A 25,271-nucleotide genomic window follows, 5' to 3' on the forward strand; every position below is an offset into this window, starting at 1 on the left:
GTGACATCAGGGAAGAGCTTATAGTTGTATTTGCATCAACAGGCTCCCCCTACTGGTGGTTAACCCCTCGTCAGAATCACCCCTCTCCGAGTGGGTGGAGTCAAATTTGCTGTGGTCCAGTGCCTCAGCCAATACCTTCTTACAGTAATCAATAAAGTTGTGGCCTTTTCTTGCCTATTAACCAAGTGTCTTCATGTGTCTTCATTCCCCCAAGAGGGGATCGGGTCCTCGAATCACAATACCTTTTTTTTTTTTTTAAGGCAAAACAGTAATTTCAGTTCCTCTCCTCCAGATACAAGTACACCTGTATGAAAAGACGGTGGAGAATAAAGACGCCTCCATCCTCAAGGTGAGTAGCTCTTGTGGTGCTGCAGAGACAGACTTGCTAGGTGTTTTGCTGGGCCAGATGCGAAAGCCATGGGAAGATTGCTTTGGCAATGAAGGTTTAAGGATAGTGGGATTGCAGGACTGAATTTGTACATCGCACTGTAACACTGACAGCCATTTCTCCAACGGTTTGACTTTACCCCCAAAGGCACACTTCTCCATGGTCTCTTGAGACAGACAGATGTCAACCAATACCAACTTGAATAAAAGATTGGGGAGGGGGGGCAGGTAAGCCCCACCCTGCCTAATCAATCACATGATGTGATAAACGCACACCATTTGAATGGCAATGGCCATTAACTTTAGGGGCGCCCGGGTTGTTCAAATATTATATTGGGGGCCTGAAGAGCTGGCTCCTATGTACACTTACGTGCATATTAATCAGTTGGTCCCTTACCTTTCTCGCCCTGATCTGGCGACAGTGATCCATGCGACGGTCACCTCCGGGCTTGATTATTGTAAGTTACTCTACGCAGGGCTGCCCTTGAAGCTGACCCAGAAACTCCAGTGGGTGCAGAATGCAGCGGTGAGGCTCCTTACGGGGTCCTTGCCATGAGATCACATTCATCCAGTGCTTTACCAACTGCACTGGCTCCCGGTGGAGTACAGGGTCAGGTTTAAGGTGCTGGTTTTGACCTTTAAAGCCCTACGCAGCCTAGGACCCACGTACCTACAGGACTGCCTCTCCTGGTATGTCCCACAGAGGACCTTAAGGTCCACAAATGACAACACTTTGAAGGTCCCAAGTCACAAGGTGGTTAGATTGGTCTCAGCTAGGTCCAGGGCCTTTTCAGTACTCGCCTCGACTTGGTGGAACGCTCTGTCACAGGAGACTAGGGCCCTGCGGGACTTGACATCTTTCTGCAGGGCCTGCAAGACAGAGCTGTTCTGCCTGGCCTATGCTTTGGACTCAGTCTGACCCTTATGTCTTCCCTCCCCTTACGGTTTTGATCCATGGGATACTTTTAAAATGAGGCTGCATTTTAAATTGCATTTTAACCTGTATTTTAAATTGGTTTTCTTTTCCCCTATTATGTTTTTATTGTAATTTTACTGGTGATAGCCACCCTGAGCCCTGCTCTGGCCGGGGAGGGTGGGGTATTATTATTATAGCAAACTCATTTTTTGAATGCCACCTTTTTCTGTTTGGCCAAAACATCATCATCCATGTGCAAGGAAGGTGTATCCTTTGGCTTTGCAAGCTAAAGGTAAAGGTAAAGGTACCCCTGCCCGTACGGGCCAGTCTTGACAGACTCTGGGGTTGTGCGCCCATCTCACTTAAGAGGCCAGGGGCCAGCGCTGTCCGGAGACACTTCCGGGTCACGTGGCCAGCGTGACAAAGCTGCATCTGGCGAGCCAGAGCTGCACACGGAAACGCCGTTTACCTTCCCGCTGGTAAGCGGTCCCTATTTATCTACTTGCACCCGGAGGTGCTTTCGAACTGCTAGGTGGACAGGCGCTGGGACCGAGCAGCGGGAGCGCACCCCGCCGCAGGGATTCGAACCGCCGACCTTTCGATCGGCAAGTCCTAGGCACTGAGGCTTTAACCCACAGCGCCACCTGCGTCCCGCTTTGCAAGCTACAGTAGTACAAAAAAACCCAAATCACACAATGCGGTCAGAGTATGCTTAGTGGGTACAGAATGCTGACAGTGGGAGCTGGGAGAGGAAAACAGGGGTGGTGGAGATGGAATGGCGTATCCTGACAGTGGGTGTGACTGGTTGGAGCACGCTGCAGCATTCTTGTTGCAGGTCTCCCTTGTCCTTTCCCTGTGACCCAGTTGGCATCTTTACTTGGCCAAGCTGCGAATTAGACTGACTGTGCCCAGCACTGAGCTTTCAGAGTGGCAGAAGGGGATCTGGTTGCTGCAGGAGATTGCAAGCTCTGTGTACAATCTTCTGCAGAAAGCGACGAGCCTGAAAATGCCAGGAACACACCATGCAAACATCTTCTTCCCTTCCTCTCCAGAACGCTTGTTTTGCATAGCTTTGGCTTGTTCCTTCTCCAGGCACCTGTGGCTGATTTGAATTATGTAAAAACACACCATCTGGGCACATGTTCCTGCATGTCAGGGGTGTTTTAAATAATGCTGGGCATGAAACACACATGGAGCATCTTCCAGGATTATGGAAGCCCAGGGTGGGTGTTGGCAAGCATTTCTGCAGGTTGAAACAACTTGTTTCCTGTGTCTGAGCTTGGCTTCCTTGAGATGGAGAGCAGGGATGGAGGGATTGTGGGTGACAAGGATAAGGAAAGGGTTAAGCTCATCCCTCTCTGGAAATGCCACCCTCCCCTAACCTTACATTAAGGAGCCACCACAGGTGGGCCACATGTCCGCATGTGAAATATACTCGGAGTCCTGTAGTGATTTCATGCTCTTTCTTGCAGCTTGTAAAACAATGATTGAATTGCTCCCCAAACCTTAGGCTTTTATATACAGTGGTACCTTGGGTATTTAATTCGTTCCGGAGGTCCGTTCTTAACCTGAAACAGTTCTTAACCTGAAGCACCACTTTAACTAATGGGGCCTCCTGCTGCCGGAGCGCCGGCGGAGCCCGATTTCTGTTCTTATCCTGAAGCACAGTTCTTAACCATTTCTGGGTTAGCACAGTGTGTAACCTGAAGCGTATGTAACCTGAAGCGTATGTAACCCGAGGTACCACTGTACATTATTTACACAATGAGTCCTGTCTGATTGGCTGATTTTGCTTCCCTCCTGGAACCTGATTGGTCTTTTCCTGCAAGCCAATCAGTTGTTGCATTCTGGGATCCTACCTGCCTATTGTTCTAGGATCCAAGCTTAGTACATAACACAAAGTGTCCTTTTTAACCTAAATATTAGTAAAGTGCAAGAGGCTTTCTTTCAGATATTGCAGTACAATTTGTCTACCACTTTTCCTTTGCCTTCGTCTGAAAAACAAAGAGAGGCACAAGGGTTTGAGGGTCAGGTTGGTATTCTGCAAACGAAGCCCTAAACTTGCCGGCAAAGTCTCATTCTGCAAGCTCATTGGATGTATTGAGGTACAGCCTCTTTACCTGGCCCTTTGAAAAATAGACGTGTAGTTCAAACTAGAGATTGAACTCCAAATGCAGAACCAAGTGCAGAGCGTGCTCACAAACCTGCAGCTAGGAATCTCCCGTCTCCTGTCAACATATTCTGCATTTTCCTCTTCTTTCCTGCACCACTTAAAACTTTAAACTGGGTGCAAGCATCCAATTGCTGTCTGGACAGAATGCAGAACTTGTCCTTGTAGGCCTCATTTGGATCTCTCTCTATGTTCATTGGCAATGTCATAGAACAAGCACGATCCCAAATGAGTGCAAATGAGTGCATTCAAGGCAAAGGCACATCTTTGCCCCATGTTCTTGGCAACCAGAATGGGCGATGCTGTGTCATCTGGACTAATCTCCTGGAAGTACTTTATGTGGAAGGTCATCTTCAACGTAGAAGACTGAATAGCCATTTTCTGGACTCCTCTGAGCAGCAGAAAGTTGACCAAAAAAGTCAACTTTGTGGACCAACTTTGTGGCATTGTGGACCAGAAAGTGTTAAAGAAGGATAGAACTTTCTTTATGTATGCTACTACAGCAGCAAGAATCTTGATTGCAAAGCATTGGAAGACACAAGATTTACCCACGCTGGAGGAATGGCAGACGCAGTTGATGGACTATATGGAACTGGCCGAAATGACTGGCAGAATCCGAGACTTGGGAGAAGAAACAATGGAAGAGGACTGGAAAAAATTTAAGGACTATTTGCAAAAACATTATAAGCTGTATGAATGTTAAGAAAATGCACTCTTTAGGAAATTCTAGTTTCAGCAACTGTTATAAGTGAAATGAAAACTAAAGTACAAGAAGTTAGAGGTGGAATCATGAAATAACTTTATTGTGTTTAAATCAAAACATACAAGAATTGGGATATAACACTTTGAATTTGGTAACATGATAAAATGAAAGATACAATAAGTTGTGAAACAAGTTAACAAATTGCTGACGTTTCGTATTATAAAGAACGCAGGGTCTGGAGGATGTGGGGAAGTCCAGTAGGTTTGTTGAAAAAAAAAAAGATCATGGAAATTTGAAACTTTTATATTTTTTCTCTGTTCTTTTTTCTCTTTTTTTTCTTTTCTGTAATCTATAAACTTAATAAAAATAATTTAAAAAAAAATTAAAAAAGAAAAAGAAAGTTGACCAAAAAAGTTTCTGAAAGAAAAAGAAGACCTGGAGACTTATAGAGTCTTTGTTGGGGATAGTCAGATCTCTCAATTTTCATTTCTCCTTTTTCCAGACTTGAATTGGAATCGACAATTTCTGCATTAGTTTCTGGTGTGTTTTTTTTTAGTTTTTAAGCCTTCATGGAAATTAATCTGCAACTTCAACTTTGTAATACACATTTCTCTTAATATACACATTTTCTGCACCATTTTGCCCAAGGTGCACATTTTTGCAAGCCATTTCCCTCAGTTCAATGCATTTTTATGTTACTTTCACTAATACCGGCATCCTTTCACCTAACATGTGGAGTTCGCTGCACATTTTTTGGTTGCAAAACTGAATCGCAGAAATTGAAGACGTGTGAATTTGTTGGCAGATAGCTATGTTTTGGTCCATGTATTGTTTGAGGAAGTGCAGATTAGGCCGGCTTGCATTAAAATGTGAACCAAATCTCTCTCCTCCTGCAATCCTGTATCTCTTTCCAACGTACAAACTGACCATGGGAGATAGTTGGATGCATTGCTGGCTTGTAAAGCAACAGTTTCCCAAAAGTCTTCTTTCCCAGCCAGATGGAAAAGCCAGACTTCAAGTCCAAGATGCATCCAAATGGCTAAATATCCTTACAGAGACAATGTGTGTGCAAAAACTAGTACCCATCAGCCATCAAAAGCTGTTGATGCTCCTTCAAGCAAGCATTTTCTGGCTATCACTGACTTATTAAAAAGATCAGTCCCTCATTTTTCATGGCCATGACAATTTTCTTTTAACTAGGATGCTTTTTTTTTTTTTTTTTGGTATGGAGTCGGTTTCAGAAATTGTCTCAATGTCTTTAGCCTCTCTTTCTCTCTCTCTGGTCCTATATTTCTAATTCAAACACTTTCACCTGTGCAGAAGGACCTGGATATTCAGGAGCTGAAGTCTACCCTCAAGGAATACACCTCGGTAATAGAGGTACAGTTGCCATAATTTGTTTGGGAACTGGAGGTAGAAGAGGGGTGCTTGGGGGGGGGGTTTGCTTGCAGATTTTTGTCTTGAGAGAGCTTTGTGTTTTTCTATAGACCCTGCGGGTGGAGAAGAACAAACTGGTGAACAACATCCAGCAAATGCAGCAGGAGTTGATCTCGTGAGTATTTTTGCATTCCAAGGGGGCAAGATTCAGCATCCTTATAATGAGAGACGCTCTTGGAGCTTCGCAGATTTAATTCTTTGACTATCCTTCTGCTAGGAATGGCTTCAACTTCCCCTTGATATACAAATTCAACAGTAGCATCCTTGAAGGGACCAACTCTTTGCACTGCGAACTGGAGCTTGCCCAAGAGCAAGCGGAGGTGGGCGTTTTTAATTGTATTTTATTTTCTTCTCTCCCTTGGTTCCCCAGAGCCAGTTCCTCTAATGTACAACTGGTCAAACGCGATCGACAGGTTGACCGCTGGTTGATATACCGTATTTTTCGCTCTATAAGACGCACTTTCTCCCTCCTAAAAAGTAAGGGGAAATGTGTGTGCGTCTTATGGAGCAAATGCAGGCTGCGCAGCTATCACAGAAGCCAGAAGAGCACGAGGGATCGGTGCGCAGTGATCCCTTTTGCTCTTCTGGCTTCTGGGATAGCCACACAAAGCTTCTTGAGTGCAGTGGGAGCTCTCCTCCCTCTTTGCTCAAGAGGCTTTGCGTTGCTTTCTTCCCTTCCTCCTCTAAAAACTAGGTGGGTCTTATGGTCGGGTGCGTCTTATAGAGCGAAAAATACAGTAAGTCAATCGCAGGCTCATTTTCCTCCACTGGGGAAAAGGGGCATCTGGCCCTGCCCCCTCGCTCCTTCCTTTTCAAACAATGGCATGTGACCCCCCCCCAAAAAAATGACAGAAGGATTTGCAGTCTTCCCCCCCCCAAATGGTTAACAACTGTGGCTTGCCCCCCCAAAAAAGCTCAACAATTTAGGTTCCCCCCTCCCCCCAATATGAGTAGATTGCTGCTAGTTTTTTTAATCCGGGAGTAGATTGCAGTCTCTTGGGAGTTGGACATCCCTGATGTGACTAGGAAGTGAGACAGAGACCACTACCTTGCTGTGTTCCAGACTGTCACACTCTTGCACAGATCTCTGGCACATTTCTGTGCCTTTGAACAACGAGTGCACCTTTCTAAATAAACATGTAGTTGCACATGCAGCTAATACAACTGCATCCAGCTCCCCTGCTCCCTCGCCCTTCTAACCCCCCCCCCCCCCCCCCCGGTGCTGGGTTTTAGATTGGAAGCTTCTCGGGGCAGGGGCCTGACTTCACATACTCTGCAAAGTGCCAGGGACACTGGTGGTGCAGTGCCATCCAGCCAAACGGATGCACCTTTCCAGAACAACTTGGAAGCAAAGTTTTATGCCCAGGGTAGCCTCTGGCCAGTGTTGAGACTTTGGCAGATGGTTGAGCTTGTATCATATGGCTGTTGGGATACTGCCGGGGAGACGGGGGCATCAGGCAGGCCCGCAGATGCCTCCAGCCACTGGCCGGCAGCCGGACGATCACCGGTCTCCCTTGGAACAGCATCAATCAGTGGCACGAGCCTCAGATACATTTAGTGACCGGTGCACGCTCTGTCAGCAGAGTGAATAAATCTTCTCACAGCAGAGGAGGCAGACAGAGCTATGTGTAAGCAGTATATTACAGCATTTTATTCAGCAGCAGGAACAAAGGAGAAAACATGTCTACTTCCCTTCGTCTCCAGCAAAACAGCAGAAATGCAAAAGCTATATACAAATGGAAGTTCCCAGCAGTTCTGTGCTGGAAGTAAACAGGCATATGACACACAACAGTCATGCCTGCGCCATTTTAAGGTGGAACGGAACTATATCCTAACAATGGCCCCTTTCTGATTGCTTTTCTATGCAGGTCTCTGGAATCGAATGGACTGCACTGGATGAATCGCTGGACGCGGAGGTTTTGCTGCTCCTGCAAGGGCCAGAGAGAGTGGGAGAAAAATTCAAGGCCACCGTTCAGAAACTGGTATGGAAACAGACTGTGGGTGGAATAGCAAATGGAAGACTGCAAAACCATTCCAAAGCTTTTGCTCATCTCAGAACCTGAGCAAGATGCTTCTTTTCATCCCCCCTTCTGCAAATCCTTTTCTTCTTATGCCGATTCATAGCTATCCACAGTATGTTAGTGCTGAAAGAAGCATTTAGAGTGGTGCAGGAAATCTAGATTCTTCACCACATATGTTTGCTTATAGGCTTTTGATAGGTAGGGAAATAATAGCTGCCGATATGTATGCTTATCTGTTAGCGCGATGTTTCTCAGCCTGTGGGTCCCCAGGTGTTGTTGGACTACAACTCCCATCATTCCTAGCCTGCATGACCAGTGGTCAGGGATGATGGGAATTGTAGTCCAGCAACATCTGGGGACCCACAGGTTGAGAAACACTGGTTTAGCAGCTTAGTCCTTTTAAAACAGTCCTATTCCTTCACAGGCACTGCATATTTTAGAGAAGCAAATAGCCTCTCGTTGCTAAAGTTCCACGTCAAAAGAGCCGTGCAGGATTGAATCCTGAGGCCCTTGGGGGGACAGGGTCAGGGAAGAGAGGAGCAGCCTTTGCTGCATTGCTGCTTCAATGCAAGTTGTGGGAAGGAGAAAACCAAGCAAAGCAGCCTAAAAAGCTTTCCTGGTTGCCTAGAACGCTCCCAGAAGCAGTAACACAGCCATTCAGACATGCATGTGGCCTTCACGCTTCCAGGCACTTCATGTGCAGGTATATGAACAAGAAAAAGAGAGCGTGTGAAATATACTCGGAGTCGGGAGTGGATTTCATGCTCTTTATTCAGCTCATAGTGGTGAGGGGGAATGGAAGTTCCCCCAGAATGTCTGCTTTATATACATTATTTACACAATGGGCCCCACATGATTGGCTATTTCTGGGATTCTCCTGTAGGCCAATCAGGTTGCAGATTCCCTTCCACCTGGAGCTGGATTGGGTGGCTCCTGTGGACCAATCAGACTGCTGCATTCTGGATCCTATTGTTCTAGGACCAATCAGACTGCTGCATTCTGGATCCTATTGTTCTAGGACCAATCAGACTGCTGCATTCTGGATCCTATTGTTCTAGGACCAATCAGACTGCTGCATTCTGGATCCTATTGTTCTAGGACCAATCAGACTGCTGCATTTTGGATCCTATTCAACTCGGTACATAACAGCGTGTTACCGTTTAGATGTGAAAGTTCATGGGACATGACCTTTTTCTTTACAGAAGCAAGAACTTTCTCGAGTGGAGGAAATAGCCGTCCTGCAGGCAGAGGGCTTTGAGGCCAATATGCAAGAAGCCCATAAGGAGAAGCTCATGGTAAATGTTACTGAATGGCTAGAAAGGGGGCTTTAGGACACCTCCCCACTGTCTGAATTACAAGGGCTTGGGCGGAGCTTGCAGGGATGTGTACTGGCACAAAAATATCCCTCTTTGGGGTTTCGTAACTGCTTTCACAGGGACGCGGGTGGCACTGTGGGTTAAACCACAGAGCCTAGGACTTGCCGATCAGAAGGTCGGCGGTTCGAATCCCCTCGACGGGGTGAGCTCCCGTTGCTCGGTCCCTGCTCCTGCCAACCTAGCAGTTTGAAAGCACATCAAAGTGCAAGTAGATAAATAGGTACCACTCCGGCGGGAAGGTAAACGGCATTTCCGTGCGCTGTTCTGGTTCACCAGAAGCGGCTTAGTCATGCTGGCCACACAACCCGGAAGCTGTACGCTGGCTCCCTCGGCCAATAAAGCGAGATGAGCGCCGCAACCCCAGAGTCGGCCACGACTGGACCTAATGGTCAGGGGTCCCTTTACCTTTTAACTGCTTTCACAAAGCAGTTATTCACATTTTTAACATTCACACTCAGTTTATTCGTATTCTTGATCTCAAGTTGTGTTTCCAGAAAGGGGCCTACTGCTCTGAAATGAACTGGGACCCTGTTGTCCCCCCCCCCTGGTGCTTGGCAGAAGGTGTGAATTTCTCTTCCCCCCACCTGTCCATTTCAGGTTATGGCTGGGGGGTTTTTTTTTGGGGGGGTTACCCCTCCATTTAAGTTAAAGAAGAGCTTTGGCACTTCCGACAGTGGCAGACTTGGGTACAGCCATACCTCATGTTACATTTACTTTAGGTTGCGCGTTTTCAGGTTGCATCCCACGGCGACCCAGAAGTACTGGAAAGGGTTACTTCCAGGTTTCACTGCTTGTGCATGCGCAGAATGACGTCACGCGCATGTGCAGAAGTGACGAATTGCAACCCGCGCATGCACAGATGTGGATTGCGTTCTTTTCAGGTTGAGAACGGGCCTCCGGAACGGATCCCGTTTGCAACCAGAGGTACCGCTGCACTGTGGCACTTGTGCAAGGCCAAAATTTACCTCCCCCCCCTCTGCTGCTTTCCCGAAGCTGCGTAAGTTACGTGCTGGGTTTGGGGAAGGAGGCATCAGTCTCTGGCGGTGCTAGAGCCCTCCCACCTTCACCCCAAAGCTAGGAAAGCTCTAACATGGCTTTGGGAAGGAGGTGGGAGGACTCTAGGACCCTGCCAGTGCTGAAGCAGGATGTGCCCTGATTGGCTGTGTAGTTCTGAGAGAGTTTTTCCTCTGTACATTTGGTTGAATGCTTCCCTGCTATGTATGAGGCCTCAAGTAAGAAAGAGAAATTTCTCCTCAAATTATGTGCCGTTTTTCATCCTCTTGAGCACTGAAAAGTCTTAACAAGATTTTGTCCTCTCTCTGGACCCTGCATTATTGAAATATACTTGGAGACAAGAGTGGATTTCATGCTCTTTATTCAGCTCATAGTGGTGAGGAGGAATGGAATTTTCCCCAGAATGTCTGCTTTATATACAGGAGTACCTCGGGATGCGAACGGGATCCGTCCCGGAGCCCCGTTTGCATCGTGAACGCAGCGTGAGCTGCAACGGCGCATCTGCGCCTGCGCGGGTCACGTTTTGCCACTTCCACGCATGCGCGTGACATCATTTTGAGCATCTGCGCGAGTGGCGAAACCTGGAAGTAACGCGCTCTATTACTTCTGGGTTGCCGCGGAGCGCATCTCGAACGCGCTCAACCCGAAGCACATTCAACCCGAGGTATGACTATACCTTATTTACACAATGGGCCCCAAGTGATTGGCTAATTCCGGGATTCTCCTGTAGGCCAATCAGGTTGCGGATTCACTTCCACCTGGAGCTGGATTGGGTGGCTCCTGTGGACCAATCAGACTGCTGCATTCTGGATCCTATTGTTCTAGGACCAATCAGACTGCTGCATTTTGGATCCTATTCAACTCAGTACATAACAATTATTTAAGTGGCTTCGCTAACAGGATGCAAGCCAGCCTCTTCTTAAGGACCTTTGCAGCAATGCTGTACTTTTTAGGGGTGTGTGTGTGTGAGAGGTGACTTCATTTCCCCATCCCTCAACATAGGGACCGCAGTCTGTCTCTCCGCACCCACCATTCCAGCTATATAATTCCCAGTAAGCAAGTACAAAAGAGAAAGCACAACAAAGGCATTACTTTGCAGTTATTACTACATTCAGGTTAATTTTCGTTTCTATTTATTTGATCCAAATTTAAATGGGAATGGGCCTTTTTCAGGTTCAACCAGCACACATTCACTGCTAATAGCTTGCTAAGTATTTCTTCTGAACACTCCGTATTGGGTTCTTTTTCTTGTTAAAATGTCAATACAGGAGCTCAAGCAAGATCTGGTGAAGAAAAGAACTCTCTGGCTTCAGAGACTTGATCTCTTGGAAGCTCAGAAGGACTCATTGGACAAGGAGCTGATAAAGATGGCGGGGAACCTGAGGAGGATGAGAACTGAGCAGCTGCACTTGAAGAAAGCACTTTCATCCAGGTTATTCCCCCCCCTCCCTTCTCCTTCTTTTAGTTTTTAGTATGTGCGTGTCGGGGATGGGGCAGAAATTTGATTCAGATTGCAACTTTCACTTCCTGAAGCAACAGGCAAAGCGAAACACACAGACGTCCTTTGAGATTTGCTATGCAGTTCTTAAACCAAAATAGAAGTACGTCAGGGGAAAGTCGTGTGTGCCAGCAAAAAGAACATAGAAGAGTGCATTATACTGGGGAAAATTGTTTGCAAGAGGAGGTGTATATAAGGCAAAAATGCATAGGAAAGTGTGTGCGTTAGAAGAAGCAGAATGCTGAAAAACTTGCACATGAGTGTTTCTGGTTTTTAATTGCAAGGCTGCAAAAATGTGGCAAACTAAACTTACTACTGGAAAATGAGAAACTGAGAGAAAACAGATTTGTTTTCAGTAGAGTGTGTGTGTGTGTTGCTGTGAGTCCCCGGGGGGGATCAGTCTGAATGATACCCCTGGGTTCCTACCCAAACAGTAATCCTGTATTTGTCAGGTTAGGATCTGTAGAAGGAGGCTCGCTAAATAGGTCAAGGTAATGACCATGGCAGCTCAGTTAAGTATCCAACACGTGCACCTTCAAGGAATGAGTTTGGTTGCTACCAGAGGCACCAGGTTGCCTCCATGATTGAAGCACGTTGCTCACGTGTGACAACATGCATCACATGTGTGTGCCATCACATCCTCTGGAGGAGGATGAGTGCTCTGGCAGAGCCGGGAGCTAAAGCTGTGATGCGCTGGGCCCTCTCAACATGGAGGGTTCACAGGCGATCGAAGTCCCGGCTGGGGACGTCAGGACCAGGGGCAAGATGGCAGGGTGGGAGCAGGAACAGGGGTCCAGAAGCCAAGAGTCAAGAAGCCTAGGGTCCGAGGATCAGGAAGCAAGGAGTCAGAAAGTCAGGGGTCCGAGGATCAAGAAGCAGGGAGTCAAGAAGCCGAGGTTCAAGGATCAGGAAGCAAGAAGCCAAACGCAGCAAGGCAGGAAGCATGTTGCTGTGGCAAAGAGCCGAAGGGAAATGCTGACCTTATATCCCTTCCCAGCTCTTGCCACCAGGTGCTGTGAGGCTGCACCTTGCCTCTTCAGAACAAACTTAGGAAGGCCCCAGCCCTGCAAAGTCCTATTGGTCACAGGGCCTGGCTCCTGCACACACACCTGACAGAGGGAGCTGGGCTCCCTTCAGACAAACATGGAGGGAGCCAAAGACATCTCACCCCCTAGATTGGTACATCTGGTTGCCACAGAGTCACTTCACCTGACTGGATGCCACATCATGGAGCAATGGGTCAGCATGTCTTGCTGTTAACCAGAAGGTTGGTGGTTGGAGCCCACCCAAGAATGGCTGTAGACTGGATTCCTGCATTGCTGGGGATTGGAATGGATGACTCTCAGGGCCCCTTCCTACTCTATGATTTTATTATCCTAGAATGGAGAATAATAGGCCAAGCAGGGCTGGGTATGTGAGAGTTGTGTGTGAGAGAATTTCAGCTGAAGCTGGAGGAACAGAGACATGTCTTACGTTGTGCTAGATTTAGGGCTCCCCGGAAACCTAATGGAGAAGCAAGATCTGTTGGGACAATAATGCTTGATTTTTTTCCCCTAGTTTGGAAATTACTTGAATTCTGAAACTCTTTGCTAATATGGCATTTGTGCCTAAGGGATTCGACTCTGTTGAATGGGACAAATGAGTCCCTGTGTGTCATGGGCCCAATTACTTCTAAGTGGTGACAGAGAAAAGATGCCTGGTAGGAGAAAGGGAGCTAGAAGAACGTGGACCTGCACAGGTGTGGGAGATGGGCAGGTGTACCCAACAATGCTTCTAGGTTTGGACTGGCCATATACCATCAAGCAGAATTTGAAGAGGAAGCAATTACATTTCTGAGCAGTGCTGCTCTAAAATCCTCTGCGTGCCCTCAAGCTCCTCTTGCCTTATATCCCTTAGGCAGCATGAACTGGAGCTGGCCAGACGGCTGAAAGATGACACTGTGTCAGAAGGAGGCATCTTGAGATCAGCACTGCAAGAGCTAACCCAACAACTTGAGGATGCCAGCAAGCGGGTAAGTGCAGCAATTTTGTGCTGCTCTTGTTTTTAAGACTTTGCATACAGGAAGATGGAAGAAGGACAACTTTGGAGGACCAGAGCAGGATGTGGAAGACATTGTCTTGTTTGGAGCCTCAGAGAAGGAAGGCCTAAAAGTAAGGCAGAGACAAGAGACCAATCCTAATACAGAGTGGCAATTGGATTTCCATATCCTGCTTTGCATGTGTGTGCGATGATTCAGCATCCCCTGTTTAGAGGTACCTATTGTGGGGTTGGTGGGACTAGAGCTACTTCCTCCTTCTCCTTTTTCTTTAAAGGCAGCTGACTCTAGCGCCCCCTGAGTGCCTCTGGGAGCATAGGAAACTGTCTATGGCTTCAGGCAGCTATCCACCAGGCTCCCAAGGCTTGCGGATAGCAGCCTGCAGCCTGAAGCTGTTCTAGCTTTGGGGTGGCTGCACAAGCCTCCGCAGGGCGGTGGGGTGAAGACACCCCGCTGCCCTGCGGAGGCTTGAAAGGGTGTCCCCGAAGACTCAAGCCTTTGGATTACAGCTGCGCTCCAAAGGCTTCAGGGATCTTTGAGGTTGGCGGTGGGGGAAAACAGCGCTTCCCCCCACCGCCAGCCCCACAAGCTCCTGCTCTTGAACACACCTTGAACACACCTTGTTTTTGAGGGTCCTATGGTCCAGTGCATCCTATGGTCCAGTGCGTCCTATAGGGCAGAAAATACGGTAAATAGGCACCGCGAGATGAGTGTCGCAATCCCAGAGTCGGTCACAACTGGACCTAATGGTCAGGGGTCCCTTTACCTTTACCTTTTACAGTCCTTCCAATGAATCTGAATCCCATTGAAGATCGCCAACGTCTTGCCAAGTTTGGGCCCAGGGGTGAGGAGGGGGAGTTAATAATAATAATAATAATAATAATAATAATAATAATAATAATTTATTTATTTATACCCCACCCATCTGGCCGAGTTTCCCCAGCCACTCTGGGCGGCTCCCAATCAAGTGTTAAAAACAATACAGCATTAAATATTAAAAACTTCCCTAAACAGGGCTGCCTTCAGATGTTTTTTAAAGTTAGGATAGCTGCTTATGCCTTGACATCTGATGGGAGGGCATTCCACAGGGTGGGCACCACTACCGAGAAGGCCCTCTGTCTGGATCTCAGTAACCTCACTTCTTGCAATGAGGGAACCGCCAGAAGGCCCTTGGGCCTGGATCTCAGTGTCTGGGCTGAACAATGGGAATGGAGAAGCTCCTTCGGGTATACAGGACTGAGGCCGTTTAGGGCTTTAAAGGTCAGTACCATGCATCACACATCACAACTCCAGTGCACATACATGTGAACTTGGAGAACATGGCTAGGACACAACCTGGTATTCTTTTCCCTGCTTCACACAGAATGCAGCTGCTGAGATAGCTTTGATCTGTTGATAACGGTAACGCTTCAACATGCAGTGTTGGGGAAGAGGTCTCTTGGTGATGGAATAAGAGCAAGGGTTTTATCTTCATCTATGAAGTGCTAGAGGGCCTGACCTTTGCGGTTGCTGGCAAGGTAGCCTTTGTAGAGTGCATCCTGTGTGTTTGGGGAAAAGCAGAACCTGGGCGTTCGCTGGAACTTGCAAAATTCTGAATGCAGAGGAAGTCTAAGCTGAGAGGAAGGGTTGGTGGCTTTTAAGCGCCTTACGCAGGAAAGAAGCGACTTGACACATACGTCTGCTCAGAGAAAACCAACAGAACCTGCGAGTGTTAAAACTATATATATATATGAAGCGGCAGATCAGGAGTTCATTGCTTCCGGAGAGAGCGAGCAAAGGCATTTCGGCTTTTGTTTGTGTGAGGTCTGCTGAGCCGTCTAGTAGGGAGTCCCTCCAAACTTGCTGACTTGCTGTTGCTCCCGCAGGCTAAGGATCAGGAGAACGACCTTCACGCTGCCAGCCTGGAAGCAAGGTCTTTGCAAAGGGAGCTGGAAGAGAGCATCGCTGAGCAAACAAACCTCCGGAGTGTAAATATAAACTTAAAACACACTTGCCAGGTGCTGGAACTGAAAGCTAAAGAGCAGAGCAGTAAGTATCGCTTGAAGTTACTCTTTCCGTGACTTAAGTGCAGCTGGCATGTGTTATTTTGCCTGCATGAAAATGGGAGTGTTCGCTTCACTCTGGGTTTTCTCCTAAAATACCGTATTTTTTGCTCTATAAGACTCACTTTTTCCCTCCTAAAAAGTAAGGGGAAATGTGTGTGCGTCTTATGGAGTGAATGCAGGCTGCACAGCTATCACAGAAGCCAGAACAGCAAGAGGGATTGCTGCTTTCACTGCGCAGCGATCCTTCTTGCTGTTCTGGCTTCTGAGATTCAGAATATTTTTTTTCTTGTTTTCCTCCTCCAGAAACTAGGTGCGTCTTGTGGTCTGGTGCGTCTTATAGAGCGAAAAATACGGTACCCAATCTTACCATCAAATTTTGGTGTTTTGTTTTTCATTTTGAGCCGAGAACCATATTGCAAAATTCGGAGCAGTACAAAATCTCAGAGCAACTACTTGTGCAAAGAGATGTGCTTATTAATGGGTAAAAATCATCCAGTGTCCATGCATTGGGAGCAATTTGAAGGATCCAATTGGAGCCCAATGTAGGAACAAGGCAGAACAACCTGACACTCCTTATCCAGCTGCACACTGGAACACATCTGAGAATTAATGCCTCAAATGTTAATAGAGGCCTATCATTGGTGTCTTTTCTGAATCTCGCTCAGAAATCAACATTTGCCTGTCCTTATGCTTTTATGTGAAACTGGTCCCAAGGTCTGTTGTGGCTTTGCCACAGTTTCTTTAGGCCTTGCTGTTATAGTTGGTGCTATATATGTATATGAATTCCTGAATACCAAGGTCCAACTTTGGGGCAAGTACTCTTTGATGAGAGAATCCCGGCAGAGATTTAAAGTCACAAAATATGTAGCAAAGTAAAGTGTGGAAAGATAGACTGTTAGACCTTTAAAATATGCCTCTCCAAGGAGTTCCAAAATTTCCCTGTGCCCACAACATAGGAAAAGACTACATATTTGGTAAGTTAAAAATTGGTTTACTTACAAACTCTTCAAAGGTCAGATTCATATGTTTTTGCATACATCAGTCAGATAAGTTGCACAGGCAGTAAAACATAACTTACTTACAAATTGGTGAAAGTTCCTAGTTTATTGGTATAGGAAGTCAAGAGTGACTGGTGAGAGCTAAGCTGGAGCAACCAGCTCAGACCTCTTCACACGCTGAGCTTCTAAGGTAGTCTGCACAGGGAACAATAGGCTTGATTACCTATTTCCTCCCAAAGGTACGAGAAGTGACATGGCTAAGCCTGATAGCACAGTTTACTCTATGGTATTAACCCCTTCATGCATTAATTAGATTTAAGCATGTTGGTTATATGTGGCTGGTTATCCCACCATTTTTGTACTCATATTGGTGGACTGCTTTTATTTTGGCTAAAGAAGACAAACTCTTGTATAATTTGGATAGCTTCTGATCAATCCTTGCAACGTCTTGCTTCTTAGCTGCTCTTGACTCGCTCAGGCAGAAGCATTTTGAAGGACTGTTGTGTGGAGTTCTTTGTCAGGTATTATTATTATTATTATTATTATTATTATTATTATTATTATTATTATTATTTTATTATTATTACAAAGTTAGTGACGCCGAGCAGAATTGTGACAACATCTGGGGTTTGCTGGCTACCTTAAAGGTAAAGGTAAAGGGACCCCTGACCATTAGGTCCAGTCGTGACCGACTCTGGGGTTGCGGCGCTCATCTCACTTTATTGGCCAAGGGAGCCGGCATACAGCTTCTGGGTCATGTGGCCAACATGACTAAGCTGCTTCTGGCGAACCAGAGCAGTGCACGGAAACGCCATTTACCTTCCCGCTGGAGTGGTACCTATTTATCTACTTGCACTTGACGTGCTTTCGAACTGCTAGGTTGGCAGGAGCTTGGACTGAGCAACGGGAGCTCACCCTGTCACGGGGATTCGAACCACTGACCTTCTGATCAGCAAGTCTGAGGCTCTGTGGTTTAACCTACAGCGCCACCCGCATCCCTCGCTGGCTACCTTACCCATCCCAATTTTACAGTGTTCTGCACTGCAAGCTTCCTTCCAAGACGTTCTGTTTGCTTGCTGTAGTGTAGGAAGTTGCCCAGCACTTAATTGGATGGTTTGTCTCTCTAGTCTTTCCCAGAAGTCTCCTCCAGCCTTACCTGGAGACGCCAGGGATTGAACCTGGGACCATCTGCATACAAAACAGATACTCTGCCACTGAGCTAGGACAGCTCTCCAGTAGGATTTGGAATTCTCCCTTCCTCTCTTGCTCCAAGCATTGACGTGTCACCTCTAGTGCTATAGTGTCGGTTAGAATATAAGCCACACCTCCAAAACAATCTCGCGTGTGATGTCAGAACCACTTGACCCAGAATACTAACACCCTGCTGAAAATTATTTGAATTAAAACAGAGCTGTGCCTGTGATGATGAGAGTCCTTCGTCCATCCCAAATGTAAACGAAGAGATAAGAACACGGCAGAAGGTAAGCCCTGGCAGCTCCTGACTCTTTAACGGAGAGCGTGCATGGTGTACGAGAAGTGGAACAGGAAAAAGTAGCTTCCTCTTATTTGAAGTGCAACTTTTCACCCTTTGAAAACCCCACAGCAGAGATGAAGCAATTCATGAACGTTTAGGTACATGAGCTGGGCGATATATCAATACAGTGGTACCTCAGTTTTCGAACATCTCAGAAGCTGAATGTTTCTGAACCTGAGCGGCAAAAACTCAAAAGGAATTGCTTCCATTTCTGAACATGCCTCGGAAGTCAAACAGCTTTCGCTGCCTGTTTTTCTTTTTTCTCCATTGGCTTTCCTGAGCTGGCAATTGAGCTGGCAATATATCGCGAATCACAATGTGTAAGGGCTAGGTGATACCTGGTTTTCAACATTGCAACAACTCACCAGCTAAACATCATGATAACTCACCAGATAAGCATCACAATAACTCACCAGCTAAACACTGCAATGTTATCAGCTGCTAAACCTCACAATATCACCTGCTAAACATCGCAATGTTACCACCATCTAAGCAGCACAATGTGGCCCTACCACCTTCACTATTGGTGAATCCAGGGCTAGTTCCACACTAGTGCCTTTTAGTGAGTTATTTTCCCCACAATTAGCTGGAAAGGAATTTAGAATAAAGTTCTAGACAGCACTTAATGTAGTGATATACTCTGCAAAATGCCTTTCCCCCATTGAGAAGATCCAAACTGGTGCTCATGTTTTAAACTGAGCTCTTAAAACAGAGAGGTTTGGCTGGCACTTTTTAGCGCCAGGCGAAAACATTCCTCTTCAACCTGGTCTTTGGCTAATTAACTTCTGGTGCCTTTTGAAATATGTTGTGGGGTGGATTGGTTTGTGTTTGTTCTAATCCTTATTATGTATTTTGTGTTTTTTATGTTGTATATTTATTTTATGAACTGCCCTAAGATCAACAGATGAAGGGGTGGTATATAAATTAACTACTACTACTACTAGTACTACTACTACTACTACTACTGAACCTAAACTAAGGACCCATTAACACATACCTTTCCCCACATACTTTCTGGTTCCACAATTTCCTGGTCTGTGTCTGAATGGTCTCTCCCCCCCCCCTGCCCCTTTTACCTTATCACTTTCACCAGGAAAACCAGCTCTTTCATGCTAATCAGAACAAATGGAAATTTGGGTTTTCTTGCATTAGAGAGTGGGCTTTCATGGGGGAAGCAGTAGGGCAAAAAAGATAATAATAATAATAATAATAATAATAATAATAATAATAATAATACCTGCTCGGCTACAGATCGGAAAAACGTGAACCTGAGCCTAGAAAGAATGAAGGATAATGAATGTGGGTGAGCCAAAAATCTTAGAACTCAATGCTTCAAGAATTCTAGGGCTTCCTTAACAAAACCATCCCCATTCCCGTGAAGGAAACTGCAAAGTTATCTTATCCTCCTCTAACAATGGGGATGTCTTTGAGCTAATGCTCCGTTTTTTAAAAGGTGGGTGGAGATGACTACAAAATTGTCCTTCTAACCCATGTGCCAAGTGCTAGATTGCTCTCTATTGACAAAAGCTCCACCAGCTAATCGCGTGGCAAGTTCCGGGTTTTGAGGCGGGGCAGTGGGAGTAAGAAGGCTTATGCCTTAACTTTTTCTTCTTCACTTAGAAAAACTGCTGCTACAAAGGATTCGGGTACCAAGAGAATCTGCTGTTTGACTTGTCCTGGTCACACGCTTCAAGGCGCCGGTGCTTGCAATATTCTCCACTACTAGGTAAGATTGAAAATATCTCCCCTTTATTCTTTGAATGATGCAGTTCAGCAGGGGAAAGTGCAGGCTTTTCATACCAAACACAACCTAAAGCCCTTTCCTAGCCATGAGCACCTAAAGTCCTTTATTTTGAGAGCATCCTTTCAGGTGACAAGAAAGACTGGATACCGGTTGCACTGTGCTCAGCAGTGAGGACTGAACTACTTTTTAGGATAAACATGTTGCCGTCGTCCCCCCTCAAAACAAAATGAAACAAAAGCATGCACCACCCAGACCTACGTTGATGAAAATAGGGTACATTTTGGGCCCTGTTTTGGAATGTGTCACCAGTCCAGATTGGGGGGCCCACACAGTTTTCTGGCTGAAAATCCCTACCCACCCACACCCCGATATGTAGTCTAGTCTTCAGTGAAATTTTAGCTAGCTAGTTCAGCCCCACATGTTTTGAGAGGCCTCTGAAAACTGCCAGTTAGTTAGCCTTGTTCTGTGGGATTCTGGAAAAGCAAGGTTACAGATTGTGGCTCACCCCATACATTTCAGGCACAATTGACACCCATGTTGACGCATATGGCCTCACCCATGGAACCTTAGAAATCGTAGGTTGTTAAGGGTGCTGTGATTTGTAGCTCTTTGGGGGGGATACACTATAGTTCCCAGGATTCCTTTGCAGAAAGCCATGTCCTTTAAATCTACTCAGGAGGTGGTGAGCTCTTTGTTGGTGGAGGTTGTTAATCAGAGGCTGGGATGGTCATCTTGTTAGAGAAGCTGTTGCAAGTCTCCTGCAGGAAGCAACAAAATGGATTATACGACCTCGAAGCCCATCTATGGTTCTATGTATGCTTTTGACAGATGCGTTGGCCCTTGACCCTCTCCAGCTGATCCAGAGGAGCTCTGTGTCCAGGGCCTTTGAAAATACGAGAACCCCGTCTTCTTCTGGACAGAAACATCTGAGAAATGGCTCCATCTTCGATGTGAATCTGGAGGGGCACAAGTAAGACCAGTGGCTACTTTTTTAAAATATAGGCTCCATGGGCACTTCTTCTCTGAATGAAGCTGCCATCTTGGACAGAAATGCCTCCAATGTCTCACTCTTGCCGCTGGCCAGGGAATAACCAGGGCAAGGCTTGAGAAGCCCAAAGGTTCACCAAGTATAATGAGCAGAGCTGGCATTGGAGGAGGGGGTCCAAAAACGTCAGTCTGCCATCAGCCTGTCCCAACCTGCCCACTTTTGGGGGGACCAGTCCAGGGGCTGGCATGGCCTCTCGTCTTCCTCCTCCCTAAGTCTCAGTGTTGCAGTTGCAGAACTCAGCAAGAGGAGAAGGATGCAGACAAACCTAGATTTAGTTGACCCTACCTCTCATTTATGGGACGCAAGTGGCGCTGTGGGTTAAACCACAGAGCCTAGGACTTCCCGATCAGAAGGTCGGCGGTTCGAATCCCCGCGACGGGGTGAGCTCCCGTTGCTGGGTCCCTGCTCCTGCCCACCTAGCAGTTCGAAAGCACGTCAAAGTGCAAGTAGATAAATAGGTACCGCTCTGGCAGGAAGGAAAATGGCGTTTCCGTGCGCTGCTCTGGTTCGCCAGAAGCAGCTTAGGCATGCTGGCCACATGACCCAGAAGCCAGTAAAGTGAGATGAGCGCTGCAACCCCAGAGTCGGTCACGACTGGACCTAATGGTCAGGGGTCCCTTTACCTACCTGTCATTTGCTCTTGATCCATCCAGTTGTTGTTCTCCCTGCCTCCCCCCCCCCCAATCCCAATGGGCACCAGCCACCCCTGAGAGTTGGCAAACCACATTTGTAAGCTAGTGAAATAATAATTCACATTGCCATATAAAGTTCTGGGGGTGGGGGATCCTTAAGGCCATTAAATCCAGAGTCTTAAATTGCAGAGAGAGCTCAGTTGGTAGAGCATTTGACTCTTAATCGAGCCCCACATTGGGCAAAAAATAATAATCCTGCATTGCAGGGGGTTGGACTAGATGACCCTTGTGGTCCCTTCCAACTCCACAATTCTGTTATTCTACCTGAACTATACCACTGGCTATGACACCCGGAACAAGTAGATGTCTGCCTAAGTCTGGCTTGTTTTCCACTCTGGCCTACAGCCACTTCCTCAACACTCTTTCTGCGTCACGGCCAGTGGGCCTGTTCACCTATGTAAATGCTGTAGATAAAAATATCCCCTGTGCAGCTTGCTTTAGGAGTAGCGATGGTGAAGCGCAACACTTTGGCTGCCTCATGCAAATGAAGCTTTCTGCCATCAGGTGCGATGCCCACTCTGTTGGTAACCAGACCGATGCAGAGCTTGCCTTAGCCAGAAGGATGGATGCAGACTCTACCAAGGTTAGTCTGTTTGACAGTGGAATTTGCTGCCAAGGAGCGTGGTGGAGTCTCCTTCTTTGGAGGTCTTTAAGCAGAGGCTTGACAACCATATGTCAGGAGTGCTCTGATGGTGTTTCCTGCGTGGCAGGGGGTTGGACTCGATGGCCCTTGTGGTCTCTTCCAACTCTATGATTCTAGTCTTCTTGAATTCAAGTTTCCCATCAGTTTTGAGTGACAGCACAGCTTCTCTGGGAGAAAACTGGATAGTTTAAATCCAGTGGGTGGGGGCTACAGTTTGTCATGTGGGGAGAGAGCTTGGGGGGGTTGCTGTGGCAGAATGGTTCCACAACAAGTTTATTCCCCACCCCCCATGGTGGAGAAGCTTTGTGGGTTCGTATTAAACTCTCTGAAATACCTGTATCCTGGTTCTTATGGGAACAGTTCTGCAAGACAATGCACTGTTGAAAGATGTGCTTAGCTTTCATTCAGGGCATGAGCTAAGGAAATACCAGATCCACATTAAGTGTAACGCAATGTGCTTTTTTTTCAAAGGGGTGAGGATTAAAAATCCTAACCCCTTTAAGGTTGTGTATGCACAATGCATTTAAAGCGCATCCACCCTCCAAAGAGTCCTGGGAATTGTAGTTTGGTCAGGGTGCTAGGAATCGTAGCTCCGCAGGGGTTAAACTTGCAAACCGGACCTGTGATCCTCCGATGAAGGGCTATGAGCAACATCTGAGCTATGAGCAGCAGAAGTAATTAGATTATAATGTTGTGGTTATGGTGTAATAGATAGAAGGTAAGGTGCGGCAGGAGGGGAGAAACAACTGCATGGGAAACGATAAAAACGAGAGAAAAGGCAAAATTGGGTTTTGATTGCATATGTTAAAAATGTTGAAACTTAATAAAACACAAAGGGAAGAAAGAGTGGGTTTTCCTGGGGGAAACAGTGGGACAAGCGGGAGTCGGGATGAGCCCAAAGTTATAAAAACACTATCAAACTAAATAATAAGTGGCCTCTTGATTCTTCTTGGCCCTGAACCTTGTATGAATTTACGACTCAGTCTAGCTGGGGCCAGTGGGGGAACTGCCCCCTATAGGGAAGGGGGGAGCCCTTAAACACATCCAAAATAAATAGTGAAGGTCTGGGACTGGATTTTTAAAATGCCAAACACAACCCATCAAGTTTAGAAGGGAAACGCTGAGTGTCTTCATGTTTGTTTGCCTTTAATGGCTTTTCTGGGGCTCTCATGGTTACTTGAGGTAACTGGATGGTGAGCTGAAGAGGTCTGTGGTTTATTTTTGTAGCCTTTCCTTGCAGCTGTAGGAAACAGCTGCTGCTGCAGTGGCTGGGAACAAACTAGCATGCTTTCCGCCAAAGCAAATAGAATGCAAATCCAGATCGCGTACTAGCTAAAGATTTGCATGTCAATATGCTTATCCAGTTAGGAATCTCTCTCTAATACTCAACCAGCCTGCCTTCTTGTTTGAAATGCTTCTGGGGTTTGATCCAGGCAGTGTGGTGTAAACAGCGGGAGAGTGTCCTCTTCCTGCTTTGAGTATAATATATGTTAGAATTCCTGCTCCATGATTGCAGTCATGGGATTGTTGTCTATCACATGACGGTATATGTTTTGACTCCACAGAGTGGGAAGTGATGGAGACAGGATGTTTGTGTTACTGTGTTCCTTGAAGTGGGACTATTGTCCTTTGTTCTTTTTCTCTCTGCTGTCTGATGCTAGAGAGAGAGGGAGCCGTGTGTGCTCCGTGTGTGTTTATATGTAAATAAAGTAGATTAGCCAAAATGCTGAGTTGCTGAGGTCTGTTACGCAACCGAGAAGACTCTGCGGATCCCTAAGTGTTCCAGTGTTGGTTGGCATCGGTCACTGTGATGTTTGGGCAGAAGAAAGCTTTTGAAGCTCCCGAATGAAAGACCAGGAGGGAGAGAACATGCCAGTCGGGCATGTTTCTCTACCAGGGTCCTACTCGAGTGTAGGATGACCTCCTAACAATTTATATCTCTCTCTCTCCCCACCTATCCCAGGAGAGTGATGCTGGACCATTGACAGATGCGCCATCTAGGTGAGAATGTGTGCATGCATTTCATAGTCCACTTCCATTCTGATGTTGAACCATGCATTCAAATTGGGCCCTTGTTCTTTTAGCAGCGAACAAAGTCCACCCCAGGCGATTTCTTCCTCCACTTCAGAATGCACTAATGGAACACATGGTAAGCAACAACCAGGATCTTGCTATTGCCAAATGTATGAATTACTTTTGTGGGTGGTTGGGGTTTTCACATCTGCCAGGAAGGAAATACTATGGAGGAGATGAGGAACCTGTGGCCCACCCAAACATTGCCGGGCTCCAGTGCCCAACATCCCTGGCTATGTTGACTGGAGCCGGTGGGAGTCAAAAGTCCAACAACCTCTGAAAGACTGCAAGCTCCCTGTTCCTGTAGCTGTGGTCTAAACCACTGAGTCTCATGGGCTTGCCGATTGGAAGGTCGGCGGTTCGAATCCCTGCAAAGGAGTGAGCTCCCATTGCTCTGTCCCAACTCCTGCCAACCTAGCAGTTTGAAAGCACACCAGTGCAAGTAGATAAATAGGTACCGCTGTGGAGGGGAGGTAAACGGCATTTCCATGCAATCTGGCTTCCATTACGGTGTTCCATTGCACCAGTAGCGGTTTAGTCATGCTGGCCACATGACCAGGAAAGCTGCCTGTGGATAAATGCTGGCTCCCTCGGCCTGAAAGCAAAATAAGCGCCACAACACCATAGTCACTTTAGACTGGACTTAACCATCCAGGAAGTCATTTATCTATAGCCTGGAGTGCCCAGTTGGCAGCCTCTCAAGCCTTCTAATCTGTGGGCAAATCCAGACAGCCTTAAAACAGTTGGAAATCTTGTGCCCAACAGCACCACTGTTAGGAGGTCTGCTGCACCACAGCTTGGAGGCAAGGGCACATGCCTTGCATGCACAAATCCCTGGGTGTGTTGAGTTTTTGTAAGGTCCTGGGTAGCAGGGCTGGAAATGACCTTTGCCTGACATCTTGGAGAAGCCCATCCAGATGCAGACTGGACGCCGTAA

At 46.7% G+C, this 25,271-nt stretch overlaps 1 protein-coding gene across 1 annotated transcript in view; it reads left to right on the forward strand.

Moving 5' to 3' along the window:
• IRAG2 (inositol 1,4,5-triphosphate receptor associated 2) overlaps nucleotides 1-25,271 on the forward strand; it is a gene marked incomplete at its 5' end in the record, with an annotated part of 60,413 nt that overhangs the window by 15,209 nt on the left and 19,933 nt on the right. The window contains 17 exons of the mRNA XM_081929254.1: nucleotides 293-349; nucleotides 5,497-5,556; nucleotides 5,664-5,728; nucleotides 5,831-5,933; nucleotides 7,482-7,595; nucleotides 8,837-8,929; nucleotides 11,293-11,456; nucleotides 13,419-13,533; nucleotides 14,389-14,401; nucleotides 15,361-15,585; nucleotides 17,060-17,121; nucleotides 18,010-18,081; nucleotides 19,755-19,860; nucleotides 20,707-20,848; nucleotides 22,123-22,201; nucleotides 24,225-24,262; nucleotides 24,346-24,410. Of these exons, the coding sequence (XP_081785380.1) occupies nucleotides 293-349; nucleotides 5,497-5,556; nucleotides 5,664-5,728; nucleotides 5,831-5,933; nucleotides 7,482-7,595; nucleotides 8,837-8,929; nucleotides 11,293-11,456; nucleotides 13,419-13,533; nucleotides 14,389-14,401; nucleotides 15,361-15,585; nucleotides 17,060-17,121; nucleotides 18,010-18,081; nucleotides 19,755-19,860; nucleotides 20,707-20,848; nucleotides 22,123-22,201; nucleotides 24,225-24,262; nucleotides 24,346-24,410 (1,573 nt within the window). The remainder of the gene's footprint in view (nucleotides 1-292; nucleotides 350-5,496; nucleotides 5,557-5,663; nucleotides 5,729-5,830; nucleotides 5,934-7,481; nucleotides 7,596-8,836; nucleotides 8,930-11,292; nucleotides 11,457-13,418; nucleotides 13,534-14,388; nucleotides 14,402-15,360; nucleotides 15,586-17,059; nucleotides 17,122-18,009; nucleotides 18,082-19,754; nucleotides 19,861-20,706; nucleotides 20,849-22,122; nucleotides 22,202-24,224; nucleotides 24,263-24,345; nucleotides 24,411-25,271) is intronic.

Source organism: Podarcis melisellensis (genome assembly GCF_964234715.1).
Source record: "Podarcis melisellensis genome assembly, chromosome: 10".
Classification (NCBI taxonomy): domain Eukaryota; kingdom Metazoa; phylum Chordata; class Lepidosauria; order Squamata; family Lacertidae; genus Podarcis; species Podarcis melisellensis.